At 41.0% G+C, this 25,980-nt stretch overlaps 2 protein-coding genes across 5 annotated transcripts in view; one reads left to right on the top strand and one right to left on the bottom strand.

The window, feature by feature from the left end:
• The window catches only part of LOC139345401 (glutathione S-transferase A-like), a 29,901-nt gene continuing 3,921 nt past the window's right edge, over positions 1-25,980 (top strand). Inside the window, exons 1-6 of one of the 4 annotated variants that reach the window (XM_070983948.1) lie at positions 1-248; positions 357-422; positions 595-700; positions 1,492-1,610; positions 2,450-2,532; positions 17,139-17,342. In XM_070983948.1, coding sequence (XP_070840049.1) covers positions 81-248; positions 357-422; positions 595-700; positions 1,492-1,610; positions 2,450-2,532; positions 17,139-17,268 — 672 coding nt within the window. In that variant the 5' untranslated portion in view covers positions 1-80 and the 3' untranslated portion in view covers positions 17,269-17,342. Of the gene's footprint in view, positions 249-356; positions 423-594; positions 701-1,491; positions 1,611-2,449; positions 2,533-2,631; positions 2,878-12,937; positions 13,128-13,246; positions 13,313-13,504; positions 13,611-14,301; positions 14,421-16,954; positions 17,038-17,138; positions 17,370-25,980 lie in introns of those variants that run through there. The other 3 variants (XM_070983947.1, XM_070983951.1, XM_070983949.1) reach the window with 3 other exon arrangements.
• heyl (hes related family bHLH transcription factor with YRPW motif like) overlaps positions 3,587-25,980 on the bottom strand; it is a 74,046-nt gene continuing 51,652 nt past the window's right edge. The window contains exon 6 of the transcript XR_011603212.1: positions 3,587-3,596. The gene's annotated coding sequence lies outside the window, so the exon portion shown is untranslated. The remainder of the gene's footprint in view (positions 3,597-25,980) is intronic.

Genomic DNA, 25,980 nt, shown 5'->3' with positions numbered 1-25,980 from the left:
CTTGTTATAAAAACAGGCGTCTGACAAATTCCAGTTTTTCTCTTCAGCTGCAGTCAGGTGTAGCAGTTCACTCTGAAACCATGGCCAAAGACATGACTCTGCTGTGGGGCTCTGGCTCTCCACCCTGCTGGAGGATCATGATCGCTCTGGAGGAGAAGAACCTGAAGGGCTACAACCAGAAACTGCTCTCCTTTGATAAAAAGGAGCACAAGTCGAAGGAAGTCATGGACATGAATCCCAGGGGACAGGTGAGAGAATCTGGTCCTTTTTACAGTGTCAGCCTGCTTTTTCATGACCTGCACACATTTCTATTCATTGTGATACTAAGTTTTTATTCCACTCTATCTTTCTTCAAGCTGCCTGCCTTCAAACATGGAGACAAGGTCCTGAATGAGTCCCTCGCTGCCTGCTTTTACCTGGAGGTGAGAACTTTGCTAAGCTACTGATTTTGGCCTCGTGGTGCCATATTTCACCAAGGAGATAATAATTAATAGGGCTCGATGCCAAACAGACACAGCACACTGCAGAGGACAGGGAACCAGAGCTCCATGCAGCTGTTGATAATAGTTGCTCTTTTCATGTCTCCATTAACAGAGCCAGTTCAAGTCCCAGGGAAACAAGCTGATCCCTGACAGCGCTGCTGAGCAAGCACTGATGTACCAGCGCCTTTTTGAGGGTTTCACACTCGGCCAGAAAATGGGTATGTTAACCCAGACATGCAAAGCTGAGGTGTTTCACCTCTGTTTTGCATAACAACTGTGTTTGTTGGCCCTGTAAATCCTGCATATTAATAATCCCAATAAATAATCATTACATTTGAGCCACTTGCATTTAGTTATTAAAGCCTCACCAGGCTACAAAAGCTTTTTCTCACAAAGTTTTATGATTGAGCTGATGCTGTTGCCATTTCAAGGTCTGTCTTTTAGGATTTTGAACTGCATCGCTCTTGAGAGCATCACACACCAAACTACCACCATTACACCACTGAGACTTCTTGTCTTCAGTGAGGGAGGGGAGCTCCACATCCCTCCTCCCTAAGAGACCCAAGCTGTTCAAAACACAGCCAATGCACTAATGAGCTTTGCAGTCACACAATGAAACCATGGCACCATGCATGAAGTCTATGCAGTTCATCCCGTACAGCAGCTTGTGATGTTAAAAGTTCATAGCTTGCAAGTCATGAGACTTCCAAGAAGGGAGCTGCACCACAAGTTAATTCCAATCAAGTCATGCATTATTAGAAATACATTTCTAATATACAATTCCATGATCACAGTATTTTCCAACATTTTCAAGCATTATTTGAGCCACTTGTACTGTTTTTACTGATTGTTTTCCATAATACTTCAATGACTGACCCCACCCTCAACTGCTCAGGAAATGAAAGCATTTAAGAGTGCATGTTTGACAATGTTTGGATAGATTTATTATCTCTCATAGCTCCCATACCTTTGAGAGTCACCACTGAAAGCTTCTTTTAATATTTTTCAGCGGATTTTCTGTACTACAACTGGAGGGTCCCAGAGGAAGAGAAACACGAATCTGCTCAGAAGAGGAACAAAGAGGCTCTGATTGCTGAGCTCAAGCTGTGGGAGGGATACCTGGACAAGGTAAACCTGAAGATAACACCTGAAATCATATACACGCAGGAAACTGGTTCTGCTGCAGTAACAATAATAAAAACAGCACAGGGTCACACACACACACACACACACACACACACACACACACACACACACACACACACACACACACACACACACACACACACACACACACACAAAAGGCTAGAATGGCTCTTTGCCAAGATAAAAAATGTTATTATCTCATTTTTCAAATCCTTATATAAAAAACAAAGAAAAACAAAACTGTAAGCTGTGATTTTACCTGAAGTAATGTGTAGGACAAACCAGGAAGTATCAGGAATATATATAAGGAGACACAGAAGGGAGTAAAATACAAAATACAAAATGCAACTTTCTATATGTGCAATCTATACAAACCTTTATTGTTTGTGATATAAAAAGAAGAGATATAACATGTAAAATAAATACATTAGTGAGCCTTAGAAGTACTGGTTGCTACATTTTGTTAGCAGTGGACAGAGCCAGGCTACCTGTTTCCGGTCTTTGTACTAAGCTAAGCTAACTGGCTGTTGGCAGAGGCTTCATATTTAATGGACAGATACCAGAGTGTGAACATTGTCATCGAACTCTCTGCTAGAAAGTAAATGATTTCTTAAAAGGCACATGCACCCATAATATACCTAGTTAGCTCAGTAAATGTTTAGCCGTCGATCGCAGCTATGATTTGTGCAAAATGTGATTGTTACACGAGAAAGCATCAAATGAAAGCAGCTCTGTTCAGTGGCTGACATGACAGTCTTGGCTGTCAGATTTGCTCACCAGCACATGAATGTGTCCTTTAACTTTCTTGTTCTGTCCTCCAGGCACCCTGTTGCATGGCAGGAAAGACCTTTACACTGGCTGATGTGGCTGTTTATCCAAGCATCGCTTTTCTCTTCCGTTTTGGGTTTGTAACCTTATTGACTAAAACTGACTTTCAGCAGCATGAGAGAATGAATGCATGGATTACAAATGCCAAGTTCACATGAACTTTTCTCCATTCTAGGTTATGTGAGGAGCGTTACCCCAAACTGGCTGCTTACTATAACGGTCTTAAGGACAGACCCAGCATCAAAGCCACCTGGCCTCCCACCTGGCTGGACAGCCCAGGACAAGACATGCTGAAAGACTTCTGAGATGCTGACATGCTGAAATCATTCCTGTTACCACTCCTTGCATTGCACTATTCCATCTGGCAGCATTTTAACTTTTCTATGGTTGTTAATTTCCAAATAGAATTAACTGCAGATTACTCTTTTTGTGCTGTAAAAAAACAAACAAACAAACATAAATAAATAAATAAATAAAAAGTGACTTTCAGCATTGTGTTCATTTAAAGTTCAGCATCCACAGAGCCCTCGTTGAAGCCATGGTTGACTGGAATAGGTCGATGTAACAGGAATAATTTATATTAGAATATTGCTGTGGGTTTCTTCAAAAATGTATGTGATCATCGCCATCACAACTGGTCTCTCGCTGTAAGTTTGAAATCAGGACTTATTATTTTCTAATGACCATCGAGGTGAAAACTTTTCCGCAAAGAGACACCTTTAGTTCAGAGTCTGGGTTCAGGATGAAGTTTATTATCAGTCAGTGAGTCCCTCACCCTGGGATCAAAGCAAATGAAACCATGATTAGTGCAGATGAGTAAAACATATTGATGGTAAGAGCTTTGTTAGGTTATGTTAGGTTAAACTTAATTGTTGTTGTGATTTATTGTCAAGTACCAGTTGATCAAGCAATAATGATAAACTTTATTCATGTTCCAAAGTGCCTTGTGAAAGAACAAGATCACTTGATCACACACCTGAGATTCATTCTCAATCAGTCCAGTATTTAAGCTGCTCTACCACACTCACTCAGGGCCAGATTGTTTCCATGCAGGACTCTCCAATTACATTTGCACTGGTCTCTTGTTGCTGAAACTGTCTGCCTTTGACCACGTCTGTTCTACTGGTTCCTGGTATATATCTGAGCCTTTTGTCTCTGCCTTTTGTCTCACACTGCACTGCCTGGATCTTAATGCGCCTGTGACTGTTTTGTGTGTGCTGCAGCAAACACTTGAAGAGACTCTGAGATTTGATGTTATGCACTTCCTGGATCATAACCTGCCAGTGACTATTTCATGTTTGCTTCACCAGACATCTCAAGAGAAACTGTATTCCATTGAGAGACTGTAGTTCTGAATTTATCATTGCTGCTTATCTGTTTCTGCCATATCTCCAATTAAAGTGGGTACAAGTGACATACCCGTGTTCTGGTGGTACTGCTATTGGGTCCTAAATAAACCTGTTACAGTGATAGCATATTTACAGACAACAAATGGGGCCATGAACTGAGCCTTGAGGGAAACCACAATTCAACTGAGCCAAGGAAAAAGTGCCATCCAGTGACAGAAAAGGCTCTGTTTGAGAGGTATGTGTGTAATAAGCTAAGTCGAGCCCTTGATGCCTTCACAGGTTTCTAAACAACATAACAGGATGCTGTGATCGACTGTGTGAAGGACAGCACTTAAATTTAAAGAACTTAAGTTGAGCTGTGGCCTCTGTCTGCAGTTAGCAGAGGGTCATTAACAAGAGTAATTAGTAACCTTAACAAGTGCTGTCTCAGAACAATGAAGTGCTCTAAACCCAGACTGTTAAAATACTTTTAAAAGATATCAGTTTGGTATGAAATGACTTTCTCCAGAACCGTCGCCTCCAAAGACCTGGCATTCACATATGTGGACATCACATTTTGGATTGTCTAGACCACAATACTAAATTTTGCTGTACAAATTTGAAACAAATGTCCTCGTGGACATCATTTGTCTCAGAAACTACATCATGTAAAAAGATAATTCTTTGTTTCTTTGCCAAATAGCAAAGAGAAATTAAAAATGCATGCCATGCAAGAGTTCGAGTCTTAGCAGGTTAAATAAAAAAGATGGCTTGAAGGTAAAAGCAGCAGAACTGACGTGGGGAATGGAAGAATGTGAGGGTCCGGCTGGACTGGACACCTGATGTCCTCCACCTTCTTCACAAACGGAGCCAGAAATTTTTTGGACAGCTCAGTGCCAGGTACAGGAGAAGAAGTGGAGGGATCACTGATAACGGAATCAATTTTGGTTGTTTCTAGAAATCAGTTGAGAAAATATGAGAACATTCTTATTCTCTTAGTTTTTCATTTTCATCCTTATTCTTCGTTGTTCTATATATTATGTGTTTGTTTGTATGTTTAAACTGCTGCTGCAACAGAATAATTTTCCAAATTGGGATCATTAATTAACAGTCTTAGTCTAAGTCTAATCCGATCTCACATCCTTAACTGCTCTCTGATCAATGAATGTTTGGCTTTTAAGGGAGTTGAGTGCTGTTTCAGACTTTCTGACCATTCCATTGTTGTTCAGATTTTCTCATAAGTGCTTGATGGCGATTGTTCATCCAGGGGAGGGTATTTGATTTTAGTTTCCTGTATTCAAATGGTGCAATTTGGTCGAGGATGGATGGGTGCTGATTCTTAAATGAATCCGTGCATCTGGACTGAGAAGAGATATAGCAGAATTAAAGTGTGATGACTTACATGCATCACAGGGCTGCAGTCAGTGTTGAGAATGTGAGAGTGTGTTGTAAGGTAGGGACCAATAACAGAGAGCTGTAATAGTTGTAAATGTTGATTATAATCTGGACTCTGAAACTACCCATCGACTTAATTGGTTCATGGTTTACATGGGACTGTTAAGGTGGATTTCTGAAATTAATGTACTGTATATGGTCCAAGGATGGGTTAAAGGCGAAGAATAAATTTCACATATGCATGGCGTGTGCAGTTTCCCCTCCTAACTTCACATTTGTGTGTAAAAAATGTGACTAATAAAGGGATTTCTTCTTCTTCTTCTTCTTCTTCTTCTAATCACCCCAGCCACCAACTTGAAGCTCAGCTATGGTCCAACTGTAAATATAGGTTAGAAGATATTACAATAATCCAGGCATATGATGCAATACTCACTATGGGTTTATCTTATTTAGCTCCCCTGCAGGCTAATTTAGCACTTAACAACAATATTCCACGTAGCTCATAAGTTTGCTTTACTTGGTTCTAGGGCATGAAGTTGTAGTTGCTGTACAAAGGTTGCAGTAAGCCAATCGCTGAATGTGTCAACAATTCGCTGTACAAATAGATCAGACATACAAATCTGCAAATTGGGAAACTGTCCTTTGGCCAGCCTGCAGTTGCAGAACCACCTCTTTTACGGCATTTGTGCTCCAAGAATCTTCATTCACCAAGACAGTCTTATCAAAACTGAGACTATGGGAACACACTTGATTTGGGTGGGTCTGCTCGCGATCTGCAGCCTTTCCTTCTGTCAAGGTAATAAACAATCTATTCTAATCACAGCACTTGCTGTATGTGGGCAGTGTGTGTTTGCCTAAGTTTCTATTTCACTGCTTGTGTATATGTGGTAGAGTTTCTTCAGAATGTCAGCAGGAGCTTTTGGAGAATGTGGGTTTTCCAGGAGTAGACATAACATCTGTCTACTCTCCTGATGCTGAGCACTGCCAGCAGCTTTCTACCCAGCACCACGCCTGTGTGTAGAGTGCTCATACATGCAGAGGTTCAAATAAAATGAAAAAAACAAACAAGCACATGAATCCAGTAAAAGACTCAGCAGTAAGCCATCGGAGTGTTTTTTTTTTCTTTTTTTCATGAGAGATGTCATCACTGCCCTCCTTCACTCCATGCTGAACTCTTTTCTTCTCTTATCTTGGACTACCACATCTAACTTTCTTCCTCTCTGCTTCCTCCTGTCTGTTTGTTGTAGTGTCATGTGATTGCTATTCAAGCTGCAAATGAGCAGCCAATTTGAAAGTCATTATTCACAGAGCTCACTTTTAAAGTATGAGGAGAGCAATGATATTAAAGTATATCTTTGACGTCAAGTGAAGAACCAGTAAAATCCTACATATCGTTAATAATTATCTGCAGTAATTGATCAATTGCCTGCAGTTTGAAGCATCCCAGGGTCATATAGGTATTTAACATTTTCAGAACCCCCTCACCTATCACAATGGAGACCAGGGGCTTTCTCCAGGACTGGTGCAGAACATCTTAAATTTGGATTTCATAAACCACCTTAAGTCTACTGTGAACTTTGTTGTCAACAGCAAGCCAAGAGGTGAAGCTTCATGTAAACTTAACACCCCCCTCCAAAACAGAGGACATGGAGCCAAAGAGAGAGCTGACCCAGCTGCTGCTGCATCTGCATCTTTTGCTAGATTATTGTATCATCTAACATGTTTAAAAATGCTTAAAAGTTGAAGGAGCATGTTCACACACACACACACACACACACACACACACACACACACACACACACACACACACACACACACACACACACACACGCACAGTGGCAGAAACAGACAACAGGATGGGATGGCAGCGCCATTTACAGTTTCCAAAAGCCTTGTTTCTGCTTTATATGGGGCCCACAATCACACCCACAATGTTCATTTAATGTTGAGGCAATAAGCATGAATCCTGTTTATCACAATCTTATTCTTTCGTGAAGTTGATAAGCTTTAAAGTGATATATTCATGAAAGTTTAAAGCTGCAAAAAAATGGACCTAAAAGTCACCAGAGGAATGAAACACCACTCAAAATGAATTCAGCATATTGTAAAAGGATTTTTCTGCTGCCCCCAAGTGGCTAAAAGTATTTCACAAGTCAATTATTGCAGGTTTATAAAATCCTTTTAGGTTGTTGTCAGTTAGCTCTGCTTTATTTGTCATAATGAGCAGTATGTCATGAAACTGAGTTATTGATTAATTTATCTGCATGGATCACAATGGATTAGATTGCATGTCTGTGCTCTCATTGGTCGAGGCAGGGTGCAGCCTGGACTGATCAGCAGTCTGTCACACAGCTAACACAAACAGAAGACAACACTTTGATACATATAGATGAATTGAATCGTTATTTTTGAACAAACCAAACATAAGCCAAAAAACTCAAAGTCTGTGTTCAGCTGGTAGGGTGTGTGCCCCATGGATTGAGGCTGTCAGTCCTCTGTAGTGGCTGCAGGTTCAACTCCCACCTGTAGTTCATTTGCTGCATGTCATTCCCTATCTCACTGCCCCCTTTCCTGTTGTACCTTCAGCTGTCTCTATCATAAAGGCTAAAAAGCCCAAAAACACAATTAAAAAAAAAAATCTCAAAATCTGTCTTTACAAACTCTCCAGCTGTGGACATCCGCAGTCTCTGTGCTCCAGTGTTTCCTGTTTGTCTCTCCTGTCTGTCTAGTCTGTATCTGTATTGCTGCAGGGCGTGTCTGACAGGTCGGGACTGGCCTCCTAAACTCCCCTGCATGCAAACAAGACCCACCTGCTCACTCTATATAAAAGCACTGGGATTACTACCAGTGTTTGTTGTATCCTCTGCCTTGCTGTGTGGTCATGACCTAGCTGAAGCTCATGGTAAGTCTCCTTTCAGTTTTTGCCTTGTCCACTTTCTTTATATCGGTTGTCTTTTTCTTGTTGTGCTCAGGTGTCTCGCCCATACCTGCTTTGTTTGTGCCCTGCTGCTCTGCTGTCACAAAAGAACTCTCTCCTAACCCCTTTTATTCATTAAAATACTTAAACTGTTTTCTCACCTCCTGCCTCATTTGTCCGAGCCTGGCACATCCTGCAAATTCAGTCAAAACCAAACAACAGCATATGACACCCAGGGTCTTCCTGTGATAAAGCATGCATATTCAGAAAAAGTGTTTCTGTTATTTTAACCTTACTCTTACTCTTACTTTAACCTTACAAATTAGTTCAATATGAGTTAGTGGCTGAGGACCACATACACGGGAGGAAATTAGGAGAGCATTGAGAATCAAAGTGACTGACACTGCTGGTTTTGGTATTTTCATGTGACTTTGTGACAGTAAGAAAATTATAACAGCAGCCTCATCCTTCAATCACCTGTCTGTCTGTCCGTCAGGCTGTCTGTCTGACAGAGCCTTGTCTGCCTCAGGAGTGCCAGAACGTGGACTCCCCAGGTGCAGACCACCAACTCAGCCAACAATGTCACAGAGCCTGCCCACCAGACCTCACCTGTCAGTTCTTGACTTTGACCAATGGAGTGTTGACACTAGAGAAGATCAGGTGGGTCTGACTCACTCATTCATGACAGGACAAAACAAACTGAGCTGGCTCTGTCCTGGACTGCCCTCTGGACACCATTGAGGAGGTGGGTGAGAGGAGGATTTCAGCCAGGCTGACATCGATCATGGACAACCCGTCCCACCCCCTGCATGAGACAGTATGGGGATTCAGTAACAGACTGCTCCGTCCAGTCTGGAAGACAGAACTCCACCACATGTCCTTCATCCCAAACAGCTGTCAGACTGTTTAACTCCAGCATCATGTAATGTCGCACTGTTTTTTCCAATTCGACATCATAAACCTACTTTTGTTTTGCACTACTGTTATCAGTGCTAATACATGCTCCCATTATCCATTTCATCTGGTGCAATACATCTAAGATTGTATATTTTTTTTCCTCAACTGTGCAATAGCACTAATTATTGTCCATGTTGGCAACAGTTTGTGCGCATACTGTACATAGACTCGAGAAATTCAATGTCCTTTTTATACAACAGCATTTTTCAAGTGCAATACAACATGTGACATTGGTAGTTTTTCTTTTAAGAAATGAATAAGTATTTTGTATAATCTCTACACAATGTACGTAGTTGTTTTCTATTCTGTATCCTGTTTCCTTTGTTTTTATCTTGACCCTTCTGTGTCACCATTTTTGCTTTGTAATACTTGCTGCCTGTAATGACTTAATTTCCTCGGTGTGAGATCAACAAAGTCTTATCTTATCATGTTACATTGTACTATGAGTTATATTGTCAGCCTGCTATGAGGCAGAGGTAATGTCCTCAATTGAGATGAGCCTCAACGAGCAAAGCATTTTGGGACAAGTAATGGAGGAAGAATGAATGTTACAAAGCAAATGGGACACTCCAGTGAAGCTCTCTTGACATGCTGATTGACTGAAATAATAAATTACAAAAGAAATGTCTTTAACTTCTTTGTTACCTTCGATCTTTCTGTATTTGCTAGTTGTGTTTGCTCTCTGATAACCTAGATTTACCATCTCTATTTATTCAGAGAGCATTTTCCAACAACACCCTGCCGCACACTCACAGAAGTATTCCCTTATGATGCAGACAACTCATTTTGCATTGTTAACAAAAGCAAAAAAAAAAAAGAAAAAAGACTTTGTCTGCTTTATTAAACACTTTGTCTTTATTTATTAGTCAGCCTCCTTTTACAAGGAGTACTTGTCATGAAAACAGAGTGTGTTTGACTGTAATGATGTGTGCTAGCACAACACAACACCTGAACCAAAACCGGCTGGTGGACACTTGAGAGGCGGCCCAGATGTCTTTGGTAACCTTCTTCTCAACATGTTTTTGGGGATCATGTGTCATTAGCAGCAAATCAAATACATTTGAACAAACTGCATTCAAGCTCGGGAAATAAAAATCTAGATCTGTGCCACTTTGCATAGATAACATGAAAATGTTCTTACTTTAGATGACATCATTAATTATTGATTGGCTGATTTCATCAGTATTTCCTCTGCAAATGATGGACATAAATTTGCTGAATTTTCATCTTTGTTCTGCTCTCCTGCCTGATCATTTAATGACACTTGCTGGTCAGAGCTTGTGTGTTTGTCTTACTGTGTTATTATACATCAGGAGTACAGTGATTACTGCCAGCCAATGATAGAATGTGTCAACAATCAGTCATGCAAATCAATCAGAAGTATAAAAGTGTGAGTTGTGATAGTCTTTCAGGCAATCCATGCGGTTGCAGTTGCATCTCACTGACTGCTGATGGGACTGAAGAATCTCTCTGGCTTCAAAACTGAGACGATGACAACACATTTCATTTTAGTGGGCCTACTCGGCCTCTGCGGTCTCTCCCTGAATCTTGGGAATACAAACACCATTTGTTGCAAATCTGTTTAACCATGTGATTGTAGCACAGGTGAATATGTTTGTATTTCTTTTTCCTTTTCTTCAGAGTGTACACGGAAGCTTATAGTGAATATGGATTTTGCTGGAAAAGACATAATAACTCTGGACCAGAGACAACAGGTCGGAAACAAACAACAGAAGCTGACTGAGGGGTGAAGTACTTCATTAAGAATGCTTTCACAAAATGGAAAGACGTGGGTTGCAGCATTTCCTGATCACTTCGATTCACAACAGTTTCTATTTGGTATAATCTTAATTTGGGCTAAGAATCTCACAGAGCATGCAAAGTGTCTGTGTCACATTGAATAATGCAACATGCATCAAATTAATCAGAGCATCAAAGTGCTGTATGGAATCATCACTGGATGGTAATCAGTCATTATCAAGCAGTCCTCAACTAATTCTCATCAGAAGATAATGGAATAAAGAATCTAACATTACACTACTGTAAATCCAACATTTTTACAAGGTAAATTAAGATAGTGAATTAACTCCATCACTTAATTTTTATCCATCAAAAAGGAGTATTTTTACTGAACACATCAAATGCCAGATGTTTTGCCCACTCGCTAATTTACTTTTAGAATAATTATAATATATAATTATAATCATTATCACTTAGCATTGGGTGGAAGGAACACTCAGACCTTTGATTCCAGTACAAATAGTCATACCACCGTGTAGAAACACTCTTTTCCAAGTACAACTTACTTAAGTTATGATATCGTTTGTATTGTAATTGAATTGGTAGAATAACATATGAATCAGTTTAGTGTTGCATCTAGTAAAGATGGAGCTAATTCTAACTACGTTACTCAAAGTCTGAAGCACAAGCGTCTCCCACTGATCTCTGAGCAGATTCACTAGATCAGTTGGGGGTTCAGTGGCTCGCTCAGACGTGCTATTCATGAGGATTAATATTTGCAGTCTTCCAGTAACAAATGCATAACCTTCCTCTAACCAACGCTGCCTGAGAACATCGCCTACCTGCCTTCTTGATTGTCAGCTGCAGACTTCAGCACACCCGCCTCTCTCTCCACCAGGCACTTCTACTGCTACCTCAAGACCAGTCCCTCTGGACAGCCCACTGCTCGGACTCCACTGATGGGTGTCACCTCTGACTTTTCCCTCAAACAATGCCACCCAGGCCCCACATAGACATATAACAACTTTAATCCACCTTGATATCCATGAGCAACGAATGATATAAGTGTATGATCAAACACTGGCAGCAAAAGGTTGTAGCAACATCTTGCAGGCTGTTGTGCATGTTTTGAGGTACAATGTGTTGTCCTGTCTGTTGTGCAAAGGAACAGCCGCAATGACAAGAGATACAAATGTGCATTGGTTTATCAGAGAGACGACATTCAGTACAGTACTGCAGTGTGGGATGAGAAAGTCTAAATGTTAAATTATTCTTTTTCTTTGGACTTGCAAGTCTGCTGATGGTGTCTTTACCTTCCAGTGTTGCCTGATTGGACAGTTTCCTCCTAGTTGTGCTACATTTGATGTGATTGGTTAGGTGAACAAATTTAGGTCAATAGGTGGTGTGTAACTTCTGTACACTGTACTCATTTGAATAACTGTGCCGGAACTGGTCTCCTCTGTGTGTGCAGAGGTGAGTGAAAAGTGCATGGTCATTGTGACTGTTCAACAGTTTAATTTCAGTTAAAGTAAAACCAGCAAACTAAGATAATGTTGGCATAGGTGTCCATGCACACATATTATGTAAGTAATGATTGTTGGAATGCTACAGTAATGTTAGGGCACAGAATAAATAACTGCAGATGTGACATCCCAACAACTACGACACTACAAGTTGCTGCAGTGTTCCTGCAGTGACTTTAACTGTGATGATTGCAGTTATTTCTTTTGCAAGCGGGTGATTCTGGATTCCTGTTTTCCTTCCTTCCACACATCATGTTTGTCTTAGATCAGAGAGTATTAATGCAAAGCAAAATAAGTCACTCCTCCTCAGATCTAACTTCGTCTAATGCCTGTGGATATGAGCAGCCAGAAGTGAAATAATGCAGAAATAATAAAGACGCAGACTTTGAACATGACATCATGCTGCCCTGAGTGAATTGAAGCAGATGGGTATGGATGGATGGGGGGCGTGCTCCGATGATGGTATGAAGCATCTCAGCTGTGTGGAGTCACAATCTTGGGTAAGAACACAAAAATGGGAGGGGACTTCATTCCACCAATCTGGTCGTGAAGGGTTGGTCAGACCTTGTGATAAAAATAGGCTCTGTCAGATTTAAGTTTCTTTCTTCAGCTGCAGTCACGTGTAGCAGTTCACTCTGAAACCATGGCCAAGGACATGACTCTGCTGTGGGGCTCTGGCTCTCCACCCTGCTGGAGGGTGATGATCGCTCTGGAGGAGAAGAACCTGAAGGGCTACAACCAGAAAATGCTCTCCTTTGATAAAAAGGAGCACAAGTCGAAGGAAGTCATGGACATAAATCCCAGGGGACAGGTGAGAGAATCTGGAAATAATACAAGTCCTTTTACAGTGTCAGCCTGCTTTTTCATGACATGCACACATTTCTATTCATTGTGATACTAAGTTTTTATTCCACTCTATCTTTCTTAAAGCTGCCTGCCTTCAAACATGAAGACAAGGTCTTAAACGAGTCCCTCGCTATCTGCTTTTACCTGGAGGTGAGAACTTTGCGAAGCAGCTGAACTCTGCCTCTTGCTACCATATTTCACCAAGGAGTTAATAATTAGTAGGGCTCCTTGTATGTGTGACAATGCCTCAATGCCAAACAGACACAGCACACTGCAGAAGATAAGAAACCGGAGCTCCTATCCTGTTGATAACAGTTGCTCTTTTCATGTCTCCAATAACAGAGCCAGTTCAAATCCCAGGGAAACAAGCTGATCCCTGATGGCGCTGCTGAGCAAGCACTGATGTACCAGCGCCTTTTTGAGGGTTTCACGTTCAACCAGAAAATGAGTATGTTAACCCAGACATGCAAAGCTGAGGTGTTTCACTTCTGTTTTGCAATACAACTGTGTTTGTTGGCCCTGTAAATCCTGCATATTAATAATCCCAATAAATAATCATTACATTTGAGCCACTTGCATTTAGTTATTAAAGCCTCACCAGGCTACAAAAGCTTTTTCTCACAAAGCTTTATGATCGAGCTGATGCTGTTGCCATTTAGGCCTTTTGGGATTTTGAACTACATCGCTCTTGACAGCATCACACACCAAACTGCCACCTTTACACCACTGAGACTTCTTGTCTTCAGTGAGGGAGGGGATCTTCCAGTGCACCCCTTACAACAGGTTGTGATGTTAAAAGGTCACAGCTTGTAAGTCATGAGACAGTCCTTCAGGGTGCAAAAAGAAGAAAGCTGCCCCGTGAGTTAATCCCAATCAAATCATGCATTATTAGAAATACATTGATCACAGTATTTTCCAAGTTGGCGACTTCAAACATTATTTGAGTCACTTGTACTGTTTTCACTGATGTTCCATCATACTTTGATGACTGACCCCACCCTCAACTGCTCAGGAAATGAAAGCAATTGATCCACTAATGTGGTAGTGAATGTTTTACAATGTTTGTGTATTTTTATTATCTCTCATAGCTCCCATACCTTCGAGAGTCACCAATGAACGCCTGTTTTGACATTTTTCAGCGGATTATTTCTATCAGCACTCGAGGGTCCCAGAGGAAGAGAGACATGAGTCTGCTCTGAAGAGGAACAAAGAGGCTGCGATTGCTGAGCTCAAGCTGTGGGAGGGATACCTGGACAAGGTAAACCTGAAGGTAACACCTGAAATCACATACAGATGCTGGTCATAAAATTAGAATATCATGGAAAAGTTGATTTATTTCAGTAATTCCATTCAAAAAGTGAAACTTGTATATTATATTCATTCATTACACACAGATTGATATATTTCAAATGTTTAGTTCTTTAATTTTGATGATTTTAAACTAACAACTAATGAAAATCTGAATTTCAGTATCTCAGAAAACTAGAATATCACTTAAGACTGATACAAAAAAAGGATTTCTAAAAATGTTGAACTGAAAAGTATAAACATGAAAAGTATGAGCATGTACAGCACTCAATACTTAGTTGGGGCTCCTTTTGCCTGAATTACTGCAGCAATGCAGCGTGGCATGGAGTCGATCAGGCTGTGGCACTGCTCAGGTGTTATGAGAGCCCAGGTTGCTTTGATGGTGGCCTTCAGCTCTTCTGCGTTGTTGAGTCTGGCATCTCGCATCTTCCTCTTCACAATACCCCATAGATTTTCTATGGGGTTAAGGTCAGGGGAGTTTGCTGGCCAATCAAGAACAGGGATACCATGGTCCTTAAACCAGGTACTGGTAGCTTTGGCACTGTGAGCAGGTGAGTCCTGTTGAAAAATGAAATCTGCATCTCCATAAAGTTGGTCAGCAGCAGGAAGCTTGAAGCGCTCCAAAACTTCCTGATAGACAGCTGCATTGACCTTGGACCTAAGGAAACACAGTGGACCAACACCAGCAGATGACATGGCACCCCAAACCATCACTGACTGTGGAAACTTGACACTCGACCTCAGGCAACATGGATTCTGTGCCTCTCCTCTCTTCCTCCAGACTCTGGGACCTTGATTACCAAAGGACATGCAAAATTTACTTTCATCTGAGAACATGACTTTAGACCACTCAGCAGCAGTCCAGTCCTTTTTGTCTTTAGCCCGGGTGAGACGCTTCTGACGCTGTCTCTTGTTCAAGAGTGGCTTGACACAAGGGATGCGACAGCTGAAACCCATGTCTTGCATACGTCTGTGAGTGGTGGTTCTTGAAGCACTGACTCCATCTGCTGTCCACTCTTTGTGAATCTCCCCCGCAGTTTTGAATGGGTTTTGTCTCACTATCCTCTCCAGGGTGCCGTTATCCCTATTGCTTGTACACTTTTTTCTACCACATCTTTTCCTTCCCTTTGCCTTTCTACTAATGTGCTTGGACACAGAGCTCTGTGAACATCCAGCCTCTTTAGCAATGACCTTTTGGGACTTGCCCTCCTTGTGCAAGGTGTCAATGATCATCTTTTGGACAACTGTCAGGTCAGCAGTCTTCCCCATGATTGTGTAGCTTACAGAACTAGACTGAGAGACCATTTAAAGGCCTTTGCAGGTGTTTTGAGTTAATTAGCTGATTAGAGTGTGGCACCAGATATCTTCAATATTGACCTTTTCCACAATATTCTAATTTTCTGAGATACTCAATTGGGGGTTTTCATTAGTTGTCAGGTATAATCATCAATATTAAAAGAAGTAAATACTTGAAATATGTCGGTCTGTGTGAAATGAATGTATACATTATACAAGTTTCATTTTTTGAATGGAATTACTGAAAAATATCAACTTTTCCATGATATTCTAATTTTATGACCAGCACCTGTACATTCAGTTCTGCTGCAGTAACAATAAAAACAACACAGGGTGAGATTCACAAAGGAAAATAAAAATAAAGATGTGGAATGAAACATGATATTTATATATCATAAATATCATACATATAATAATACAAGAAAAAGAATGGAGAAACGGACAGGGTGTATAGATGTGCTGGTTCTACCTGCTATCTGCTTTCTGAGCAGTACCAAGCTCCCACAAGCAGCTGGTTGGCTTAGTTTAGTACAAACACTGCCAACACAGGGATATGGCTTGCCTGGCTCTGTCAAAAATATTACTATATCTCATTGTTCAAATCCTGATAAAAAATTAACATGAACGAACAAACAAACAAACAAACAAACAAAAACACTGCAGGCAGGTAATCTGCTGGACTAGGAAGTCACTGCGCCTGACCAGGAAAGAGTACTAGTTGTAGAAGTACTAGCAATAACAGTAGCACATAATCACCAGTAACACAACTTTTCTTTTTTTTTTTAGAAACTTGACTGTTCCTGATTAGCAGTGGACAGAGCCAGGCTACCTGTTTCCAGTCTTTGTGCTAAGTTAAGCTAACTGGCTGTTGACAGAGACTTCTTATTTAATGGACAGATACCAACGTGATGTCAATGTTTCATCAAATGTGGCTCTCTGCTAGATATTAAATGATTTCTTTAAAGGCACATGCACCCATCATGTATTTTAGTTTGCTCAGCTACTGTATAGCCATCCATCGCAGCTATGATTTGTGCAAAATGTGATTGTAACTTGAGAAAGCAGCAAATGAATTCAGCTCTGTTCAGTGGCTGACACGACAGTCTCGGTTGACACGACAGTCTCGGTTGTCAGATTTGCTCACCAGCACATGAATGTGGCCTTTAACTTAATTGTTCTGTCCTCCAGGCACCCTGTTGCGTGGCAGGAAAGACTTTTACGCTGGCTGATGTGGCTTTTTATCCAAGTGTCGCAGGTCTCTTCCGTTATGGGTATGTGACCTCATTCACTGAAACTGACTTTCAGCTGCTTGAGAGAATGAATGCATGAATTGCAAAAACCAAGTTCGCATGAACGTTTCTCCATTCTGTAGGTTATGTGAGGAGCGTTACCCCAAACTGGCTGCTTACTATAACAGTCTTAAGGACAGACCCAGCATCAAAGGCAGCTGGCCTCCCACCTGGCTGGACAGCCCAGGACAAGACATGCTGAAAGACCTTTGAGATGCTGACATGCTGAAATCATTCCTGTAACCACTCCTTGCATTGCACTATTCCATCTGGTGGCATTTTAACTTTACTATGATTGTTAATTCCCCACCAGAATCAACTGCAGATTAGTCTTATTATGCTGTAAAAAAATAAATAAATAAAAAATAAAAGTGACTGTGGTTGTTAATTTCCAAGCAGAATTTGTTTGCGACTTGAACTGCAGATCACTCTTTTTGTGCTGTTAACAAAAGACATAAAAACTGGCCTTCAGCACATCAGAGCCCTCTTTGAGCCCATGATTGACTGGAATGGATCGAAGTGACAGGAATAAATTATATCAAAATATAGCTGTGTGTTTCTACAACAAGATACGTGACCATAGCCATCACAACTGGTCTCTCACTGGAAGTGTGGAATTTGGAGTTTTTTATTTTCTAATAACTGTCAAGGTGAAAACTTTTCAAGACGAGACACCTTTAGATCAGAGTCTGAGTTAAGGGTGAAGTTTATTATCAGCACCTGAGTCCCTCACCCTGGGATCAAAGCAAATGAAACCATAATCAGTGCAGATGAGTAAAACATATTGATGGTAAGAGCTTTGTTAGATTATGTTCTAGTCAACTCCATTTTTGTTGTCATTTGTTGTCAAGTGCTCGTTGATCAAGCAATGATGCTAAACTTTATGTAACAAACATGCTTGATAAAAGAACAAAATAATAAAAAATAAAACCAGACAAGGCAGATAAAGTGAGATAATGGCCAACGGACATGAGCAAATAAAACCAGTACAATGAACTGAATGAGATTAAATGAACAGGTATTTTTTTAGAATCTGTAAACAATGTTGGTGGAGCCATACAGTATCTGTCAAAAGTTTGGACACACCTTCTCACTCAATTGTTTTTCTTCATTAGACATCTAAATTATGAAGGAACACATATGGAATGATGTAGTAAACAAAAAGTGTTAAACAAACCAGAATGTTTTATATTTTAGCTTATTCAAAGCAGCCACCATCTGCATGACAGCTTTGCACTCTCTTGGCATGCTCTTAATCAGCTTCACGAAGTAGTCACCTGGAATTGTTTTCAATTAACAGTTGTGCCTCGTCAAGAGTTAATTTCTGGAATTTCTTGCCTTCTTAATGTGTTTGAGACCATCAGTTGTGTTGTGCAGAGGTAGGGTTGGTTCAAGGGTCCATTTAACCAATATCAGCACTAGTGTTGTTCAGTCGCAGGCACAAGAGATTATGATTTGTTTGTTTATTTAATCATTTATTTGGCTCCGCCAACACAAATAGTTCCGCAACTGTAAGGGAGACAACCAGGGTCAGGCAACACATAAACATTTCCTACACACAAGCTTGCTACTCTGTGTCTGCATATTACTGCTACTTTGTATTATTTTACATTAATCTGAATGTTTCCATTTATTGTGCAACCACTGAAATGAGAGTCTGTTGACAGATGCTTTGGTGGCATGACGTGTGTTTCTGATGAGTTAACAGCTCAATCAGACAGCAGGTTGCTCCATTGTTTCAGGCTCTCCAGTAACTTTTTAGCGAGCTTTCAGTCCCGTGAAACAAGTTTTTATTTTTTTGTGTTCTGCGACACATTATCTATGAATCAAAATTGATAACGTAGTTTGCGTCTGTTTATATAAAGCATCTCACCTATGCCCACTCACTGCCATGATCTCCCTCGCCTCAAGTCCGGTGTCAGACAGTTTCTGTGTGGCAGTGGCTCTCAGGCTGTGGTTGGTGTAAGACGTGTACTCCCAGGTTATACCAGAAGCTGTCTGTTGCCAATGTTACCCTCCTCGGTTTCAGATACAGGGCTGTTGCATCAGGTGGAATTTTCTTTAGGTATTTTTCAAGCACATTTCATTGCTTCTCATACATAGCACCCCTCGGGTTTTCTCTGTCTCTCTCCAGTGGGTCTTTATGAGTTTTTTTTCTTTGTTGAACGTCATGGGGAAATATTTTTCTCCATTGTTGTCACATTTAAGGATAAATGAGTCAGGTTTGAGATCCCAATTTCCCTCTTTGCCCTTGCTTCCAAAGTGCAACTGAAATTTACCACAATCTAAGACAGTTAACAACTGATGTAACGTTAATTAATGGTTATTAGAATACCTGTACAGCGGAGTGATAATGTCAGTAAAAAGTCCCAGTGCTGTTGTATTCTATATCAGCACTCATGGAATGTCTCTTGTCTAATCAAATTCCTAGGTCAGAACTCAACTCACTGTTGTATAAACAGTGAATAGCCCTATTTGACTACTGTTCTAATCCATATTATGACAAGAACCACTCAACTAAGTAAAGAGAAATGACAGTTCATCATTACTTTATGACATGAAGGTCAGTCAATCAGGAAAATTTCAAGAACTTTCAACGTTTCCTCAAGTGCAGTCGCAAAGACATCAAATGCTATGATGAAACTGGCTCTCATGAGTACTGCCACATGAAAGGAAGACCAAGATTAACCTCTGCTGCAGAGGATAAGTTCATCAGATTTACCGGCATCAGAATTCGAAAATTAACAGCACCTCAGATTAGAGGCCACATAAAGGCTTTGCAGAGTTCAAGTATCAGACACATATCAGCATCAACTGTTCAGAGGAGACTGTGTGAATCAGGGCTTCATAGTCGAATTGCTGCAAAGAAACCACCAATGAGGAAGAACAACAAGAAGAAGAAAACTACTTGGGCCAAGAACCACAAGGAATGGACATTAGACCAGTGGAAATATGTGCTTTTGTCTGATGAGTCCAATTTTGAGATTTTTGGCTCCACCTGCCATATCTTTGTGAGATGCAGAAAAGGTGAGCGGATATGTGTGGTTCCCACCATGAAGCATATAGAGCAGGTGTGACGGTCTGGGTGTCCTTTGCTGGTGATACTGTTGGAGATTTATTCATCCATCCATCCATCCATCCATTATCTATACCGCCTATCCCTTTCGGGGTTGCGGGGGGCTGGAGCCTATCCCAGCTACAATGGGCGAGAGGCGGGGTACACCCTGAACCGGTCGCCAGCCGATTGCAGGGCCACATGCAAAGACAGACAAACATTCACACTCACACTCACACCTACGGACAATTTAGAGTCATCAATTAACCTAATGAGCATGTTTTTGGTCTGTGGGAGGAAGCCGGAGTACCCGGAGAGAACCCACGCATGCACGGGAAGAACATGCAAACTTCACACAGAAAGGCCCCGCCTGACCCGGGGATCGAACCGGCAACCTCCTTGCTGTGAGGCACGCGCACTACCTGCTGCGCCACCGTGCAGCCCGAGATTTATTCAATTCAATTCAATTTTATTTGTATAGCGCCACAGCAAAAGTTGTCTCAGGACACTTTCCATATAGAGTTGGTACAGGCCAAGCTCTTTTATCTACAGAGACCCAACAATTCCCTCATGAGCAAGCACTATGCGACAGTGGCGAGGAAAAACTTCCTTTTAACAGGCAGACACCTCAGGCAGAACCAGGCTCTGGGTGGGCAGCCATCTGCCTCGACTGGTTGGGTGAGAGAGGGAGAGCAAGAGAGAAAGAGTAAGACAGACAGAGAGAGACAGACAGACAGAAATGCAGTCACAGTAACAGGGACAGTGGATGCTTTCATGTACTACCACGGCGTGTTACTAACTTAGTTCCTTCCCTGGAGTCTCTGTGTCTCTGTGTCTGTTGTCGTCTTGCAGGTTCCCATGGACAGTGGCTGAATCTGGATTGTGGATTACAGCTACGTCTCCTGTCCGACAGTCTAATCCTATAGCAGCATAACTGGGGGCTGGTCCAGGACAAGCCAGCCCTAACTATAAGCTTTATCAAAAAGGAAAGTTTTAAGCCTACTCTTAAATGTAGAGACAGTGTCTGCCTCCCGGACAAAGACTGGAAGATGGTTCCACAGGAGAGGAGCTCAATAGCTAAATGCTCTGGCTCCTGTTCTGCTTTTGGAGACTTTAGGAACCAAAAGTAGACCTGCATTCTGGGAACGCAGTGTTCGAATGGGGTAATATGGTACTATGAGCTCTTTAAGATAAGAAGGTGCCGGACCATTTATGGCTTTGTAAGTTAGGAGGAGAATTTTAAATTCTAGCCAGTGCCAGTGCAGAGTGGCTAATATTGGAGAAATATGATCTCTCTTCCTCGTTTTTGTCAGAACACGTGCTGCAGCGTTCTGGAGCAACTGGAGAATATTCAGCAACGAATTTGGGCAGCCTGATAGTAACGATGGTGTCAAATGCAGCACTAAGATGGAATAAGACTAGTACAGAGACAAATCCTTTATCAGATGCAATTAGAAGGTCATTTGTAACTTTAACCAGTGCTGTCTCTGTGCTATGATGCACTCTAAAGATTGATCATGTCTAATACTGAAGAGTCAATTAAAGGTAATACTTCTTTAAACAGCTTAGTTGGGATGGGGTCTAAAATACAGGTTGATGATTTTGATGATGAAATTGTTGAAATTAGTTGGTGAAGGTCGACAGGTGTAAAACAGTCTAAAACTGCGACAGACTGAGTAACAGTTTCTACGGTTTCTGTGTTTGAAGACAAAACAGTACGGCAGGAGGGAGGGCTTTCCTGTATATTTTAAGACTGTCTTGCCAGGCAAACCGAAATTCTTCCAAATTGGTAGAACGCCAACGCCTTTGTATTTTCCGTGAAGTTTGCTTTAATTTGCAGGTTTGAGGGGTATACCATGGAGCTAACCTCCTCTGTTTAATTATCTTCTTTTTTAGGGGAGCAACAGAGTCAGGTGTCAAACGCAATGAACCTGTAGCACTATCAACCAGGTAGTCAATCTGGGAGGGACTAAGGTTAGTATAGGAATCCTCTGTTGTATTGAGACATGGCATTGAATTAAATGCTGATGGGATCATATCTTTAAATTTAGCTACAGCACTATCAGACAGGAGTCTGGGATAAGAATTTTTGCCTACTGGCTGGTAGTCTGGTAATATGAATTCAAAAGTTATTAAATGATGGTCAATTAAAAGAGGATTCTGTGAGGAGACTATTCGGTCTTCAATTTCAATGCCATATGTCAGAACAAGGTGTTTTTAAAACACTGAGTCGGTTTATGTACATTCTGATGGGAGCCAACTGAGTCTAATGCTGAGATAAACGCAGTGCTAAGGCTGTCATTTTCAACGTCCACATGTACATTAAAGTCACCTAAAATAATTACTTTATCTGCTTTAAGGACTAAACCTGATAGAAACTCTGAGAACTCAGCTATAAATTCGGAGTAAGGACCAGGAGAGCGGTATACTATAACAAATAAAACTGGCTGCACTGTTTTCCATTTTTCATGAGAAAGAGTGAGAACAAGGCTTTCAAATGAGTTTAGGTTTAGGGTTGATTAAAAGGCTTGAGTCAAGAATGGCTACAACTCCACCTCCTCTGCCACTGCCTCGAGGAATGTGAGTATTAACAAATTGACAGGCCGGTCACGCCTTCCGCGGTCAGTTCGCTACCTCCAAGATACAGCTCCTGGTAGGGCAGAGCATACTATGCTCCCTCGTCCCTGTTGATGGTCTTCTGGCCCTGCTTCCTGATCTCGATGGCCTCCCTGATCCAACGCTGATGTTTGTTTTCTATGGTGCGGGTCGCTTTGGCGTTCTCCCAGTCCATGATGTGATTTTCCTGTTTACAGTGGTCTGTGATGGCTGACGTGTAGTTATCCTGCTGTGCCTTTTCTTTTATTGCTCTTGTTTGTCTTGCTCCTCCCTGTCTCCCTGATGTTTGTTTGCACGATAGGCATGCTCATATATGGTGTTGCACCTGTCTGGATGTATTGTTGGTTCAAACCACACACAACACTCCGTCAGATCCTGGTTCATCCCAAAGACAAAATACATCCAGACAAGAGGTGCAACACCATATATGAGAACCCATGCCTATCATGCAATAAAACATACATCAGGGAGACAGGGGGTAGCTTCATTACAAGAAAGAAGAATATAAGAAGGAATGTGAGAAGGAGACAGCAACAAGACTAACAAGAGCAATAAAAGAAAAGGCACAGCAGGATAACTACATGTCAGCCATCACAGACCACTGTAAACAGGAAAATCACATCATGGACTAGGAGAACGCCAGAGTGACCCGCACCATAGAAAACAAACATCAGTGCTGGATCAGAGAGGCCATCGAGATACACTGCACAGAGACATACTGCATGCCATTTAAATTCTTTTTTAAAAAGGATCCAACTTGATCCAACATAACTACATATCCTCTTTTGTATTCACATTCTTCTCCCTTGTTAAAACTTGTCAGGTATGTCATGCTTGTAAAGGCCGATGGATGTGTGCTGTGTCATTCATGTTTTCATATTTTAACACTGACCACAGTTGTGCTCAGTAAATATCAGGAAATATTAACCCTGAATAATTTTTCTGTGACTCTAACTGCAACGAGTGACATATAGTGAGACTAACTCAGTTAATCGCCATGTCTTCATGTCTCAAAGAAGAATGAAGACTAACTAGAATACAAACTAACCCGGCCATAGAACATTAGCCAAAAATATGTTATTGACGTTTTATCATTATCAGATTTCCCAAGGGGTTTGGTTGCTTCACTCATTACAAGTGTTCTGAAAGCAGTCCAGCTTACCGCAGGTTTTACTGCATGTCCCTGTTCAATGTCACCACCACCACCACTGTCATCGGCCATGGGAGCTGATGAAGGCCCTGCCGTGGCAAACATATCAGAAATTTTTGCGCATCTGGCAGCGTTGGCTTGAAGAGCCAGCCTCTTCTTGTCTCACAGTTTCTCTGCACCTCCTTTTCATTCAGTATTATGGGCCAGTCAGGTCAATATTTAAAATAAAAAACAAGCAGCTGACAGTCGGCCCAAATAGCATGTCGGCCCACCGGGAAAATGCCCACTATGCCAAATGGTCAGTCCGTCCCTGTTACCTCTACACGTCACAACTGATGGTCTCAAAGACATTAAGAAGGCAAGAAATTCCAGATATTAACTCTTGACATGGCACACCTGTTAACTGAAAACCATTCCTGGTGACTACCTCATGAAGCTGATTGAAAGCATGCCAAGAGTGGGCAAAGCTGTCATCAAAGCAAATGGCTACTTTGAAAAATCTAAAATATAAAACGTGCTCTGGTTTGTTTAATGCTTTTTTGTTTACTATATCATTTCATATGTGTTCCTTCATAGTGTGGATGTCTTCAGTATTAATTTACAATTTAAAAAAGCATTAAATGAGAAGGTGTGTCCAATCTTTTGGCTGGTACTGTACATAGTCGTTTATCTATTCAGTATCCTGTTTCCTTTGTTTTTATCTTGACCTTTCGAGCCACTGTTTTTGCTTTGTAATACTTGCTGGCTGTAATGACTTAATTTCCCCTGTGTGCGATCAATTAAGTCTTATCTTATCATGTTACATTGTAGTATGAATTATATTGTCAGCCTGCTCTGAGGCAGAGGTAACATCCTCGATTAAGATGAACCTCAACAAGCAAAGCATTTTGGGAGAAGTAATAGAGGAAGAATGAATGCTACAAAGCTTATGAGACATTCCAGTGACTGACTATTACTATAATATTATTATATACTATTACTTTAAGTGGGAGAAGCAGAAGCTAAGGCTCTTGTATATGTAAAAGCTCCAAAAACACTGGATGTTATATTTCCTATCATGCAACCAGCATCATTTTATTTTGAGTGCAGCATTGCCATCCACACAGCAGTGCCACCAGCCATACAAGCCTGAAGCTCTCTTGACATGCTAATTGACTGAAATGTTAAATTTCTAAGAGGGAACCAAAAAAATGTCATTTGTTACCTTAGATCTTTCGGTATTTGCCTGTTGTGTTTGCTCTCTGATAACCTAGATTTTCATTCATTCATTCATTCATTCATTCATTCATTCATTCATTCATTCATTCATTCATTCATTCATTCATTCACTTGTTATTTATTATTATTCATAGAACCATAAAGATAATGTTCTATATAATCTGATGTTACACTACTGTAAATCCAATATTTTTACAAGGCTTTTCTCTCAAACCTTGCCACGCAGACCCACGTAAGCATGTAACAACTTTAATCCACCATGATAACCATTTGCAATGAATAAGTGTATAATCAAACACTGGCAGCAAAAGGTTGTAGCAACATCTTGCAGGCTGTTGTGCATGTTTTGAGGTACAATGTGTTGTCCTGTCTGTTGTGCAAAAGAACAGCCACAATAACAAGAGATACAACTGTGCTTTGCTTTGTCAGAGACACGACATTGTTGAAGGCTATCAGTCGCTTTAAGATAATACAGTACTGCAGTGTGAGATAAGAAAGTCTAAATATTAAGTTATTTTTAGACTTGCAAGTCTGCTGATGGTATCTTAATCATTCAGTGTTGCCAGATTGGACACTCTCCTCCCAGTTGTGCTACATTTGATGTGATTAGATCGGTGAAAAACTTTAGGTGTGTAAATTCTGTACACCGTACTCATTTGAATCACCGTGCTGGAACTGGTCTCCTCTGTGTGTGCAGAGGTGAGTGAAAAGTGCATGGTCACTGTGACTGTTCAACAGTAAATCACTGCAGGAGTACTTTAAGATAAAACCAACAAAGATAATGATGGCATAGGTTTCCATTCCACCAATCTGGTTGTGAAGGGTTGGTCAGAGCTTGTTATAAAAACAGGCATCTGTCAGATTCCAGTTTCACTTTTACTCCTTC

Source organism: Chaetodon trifascialis, chromosome 17, assembly GCF_039877785.1.
Source record: "Chaetodon trifascialis isolate fChaTrf1 chromosome 17, fChaTrf1.hap1, whole genome shotgun sequence".
NCBI lineage: Eukaryota > Metazoa > Chordata > Actinopteri > Chaetodontiformes > Chaetodontidae > Chaetodon > Chaetodon trifascialis.
The sequence above is the reverse complement of the archived record's forward strand: the minus strand, read 5'-3'. Positions and strand labels throughout refer to the sequence as shown.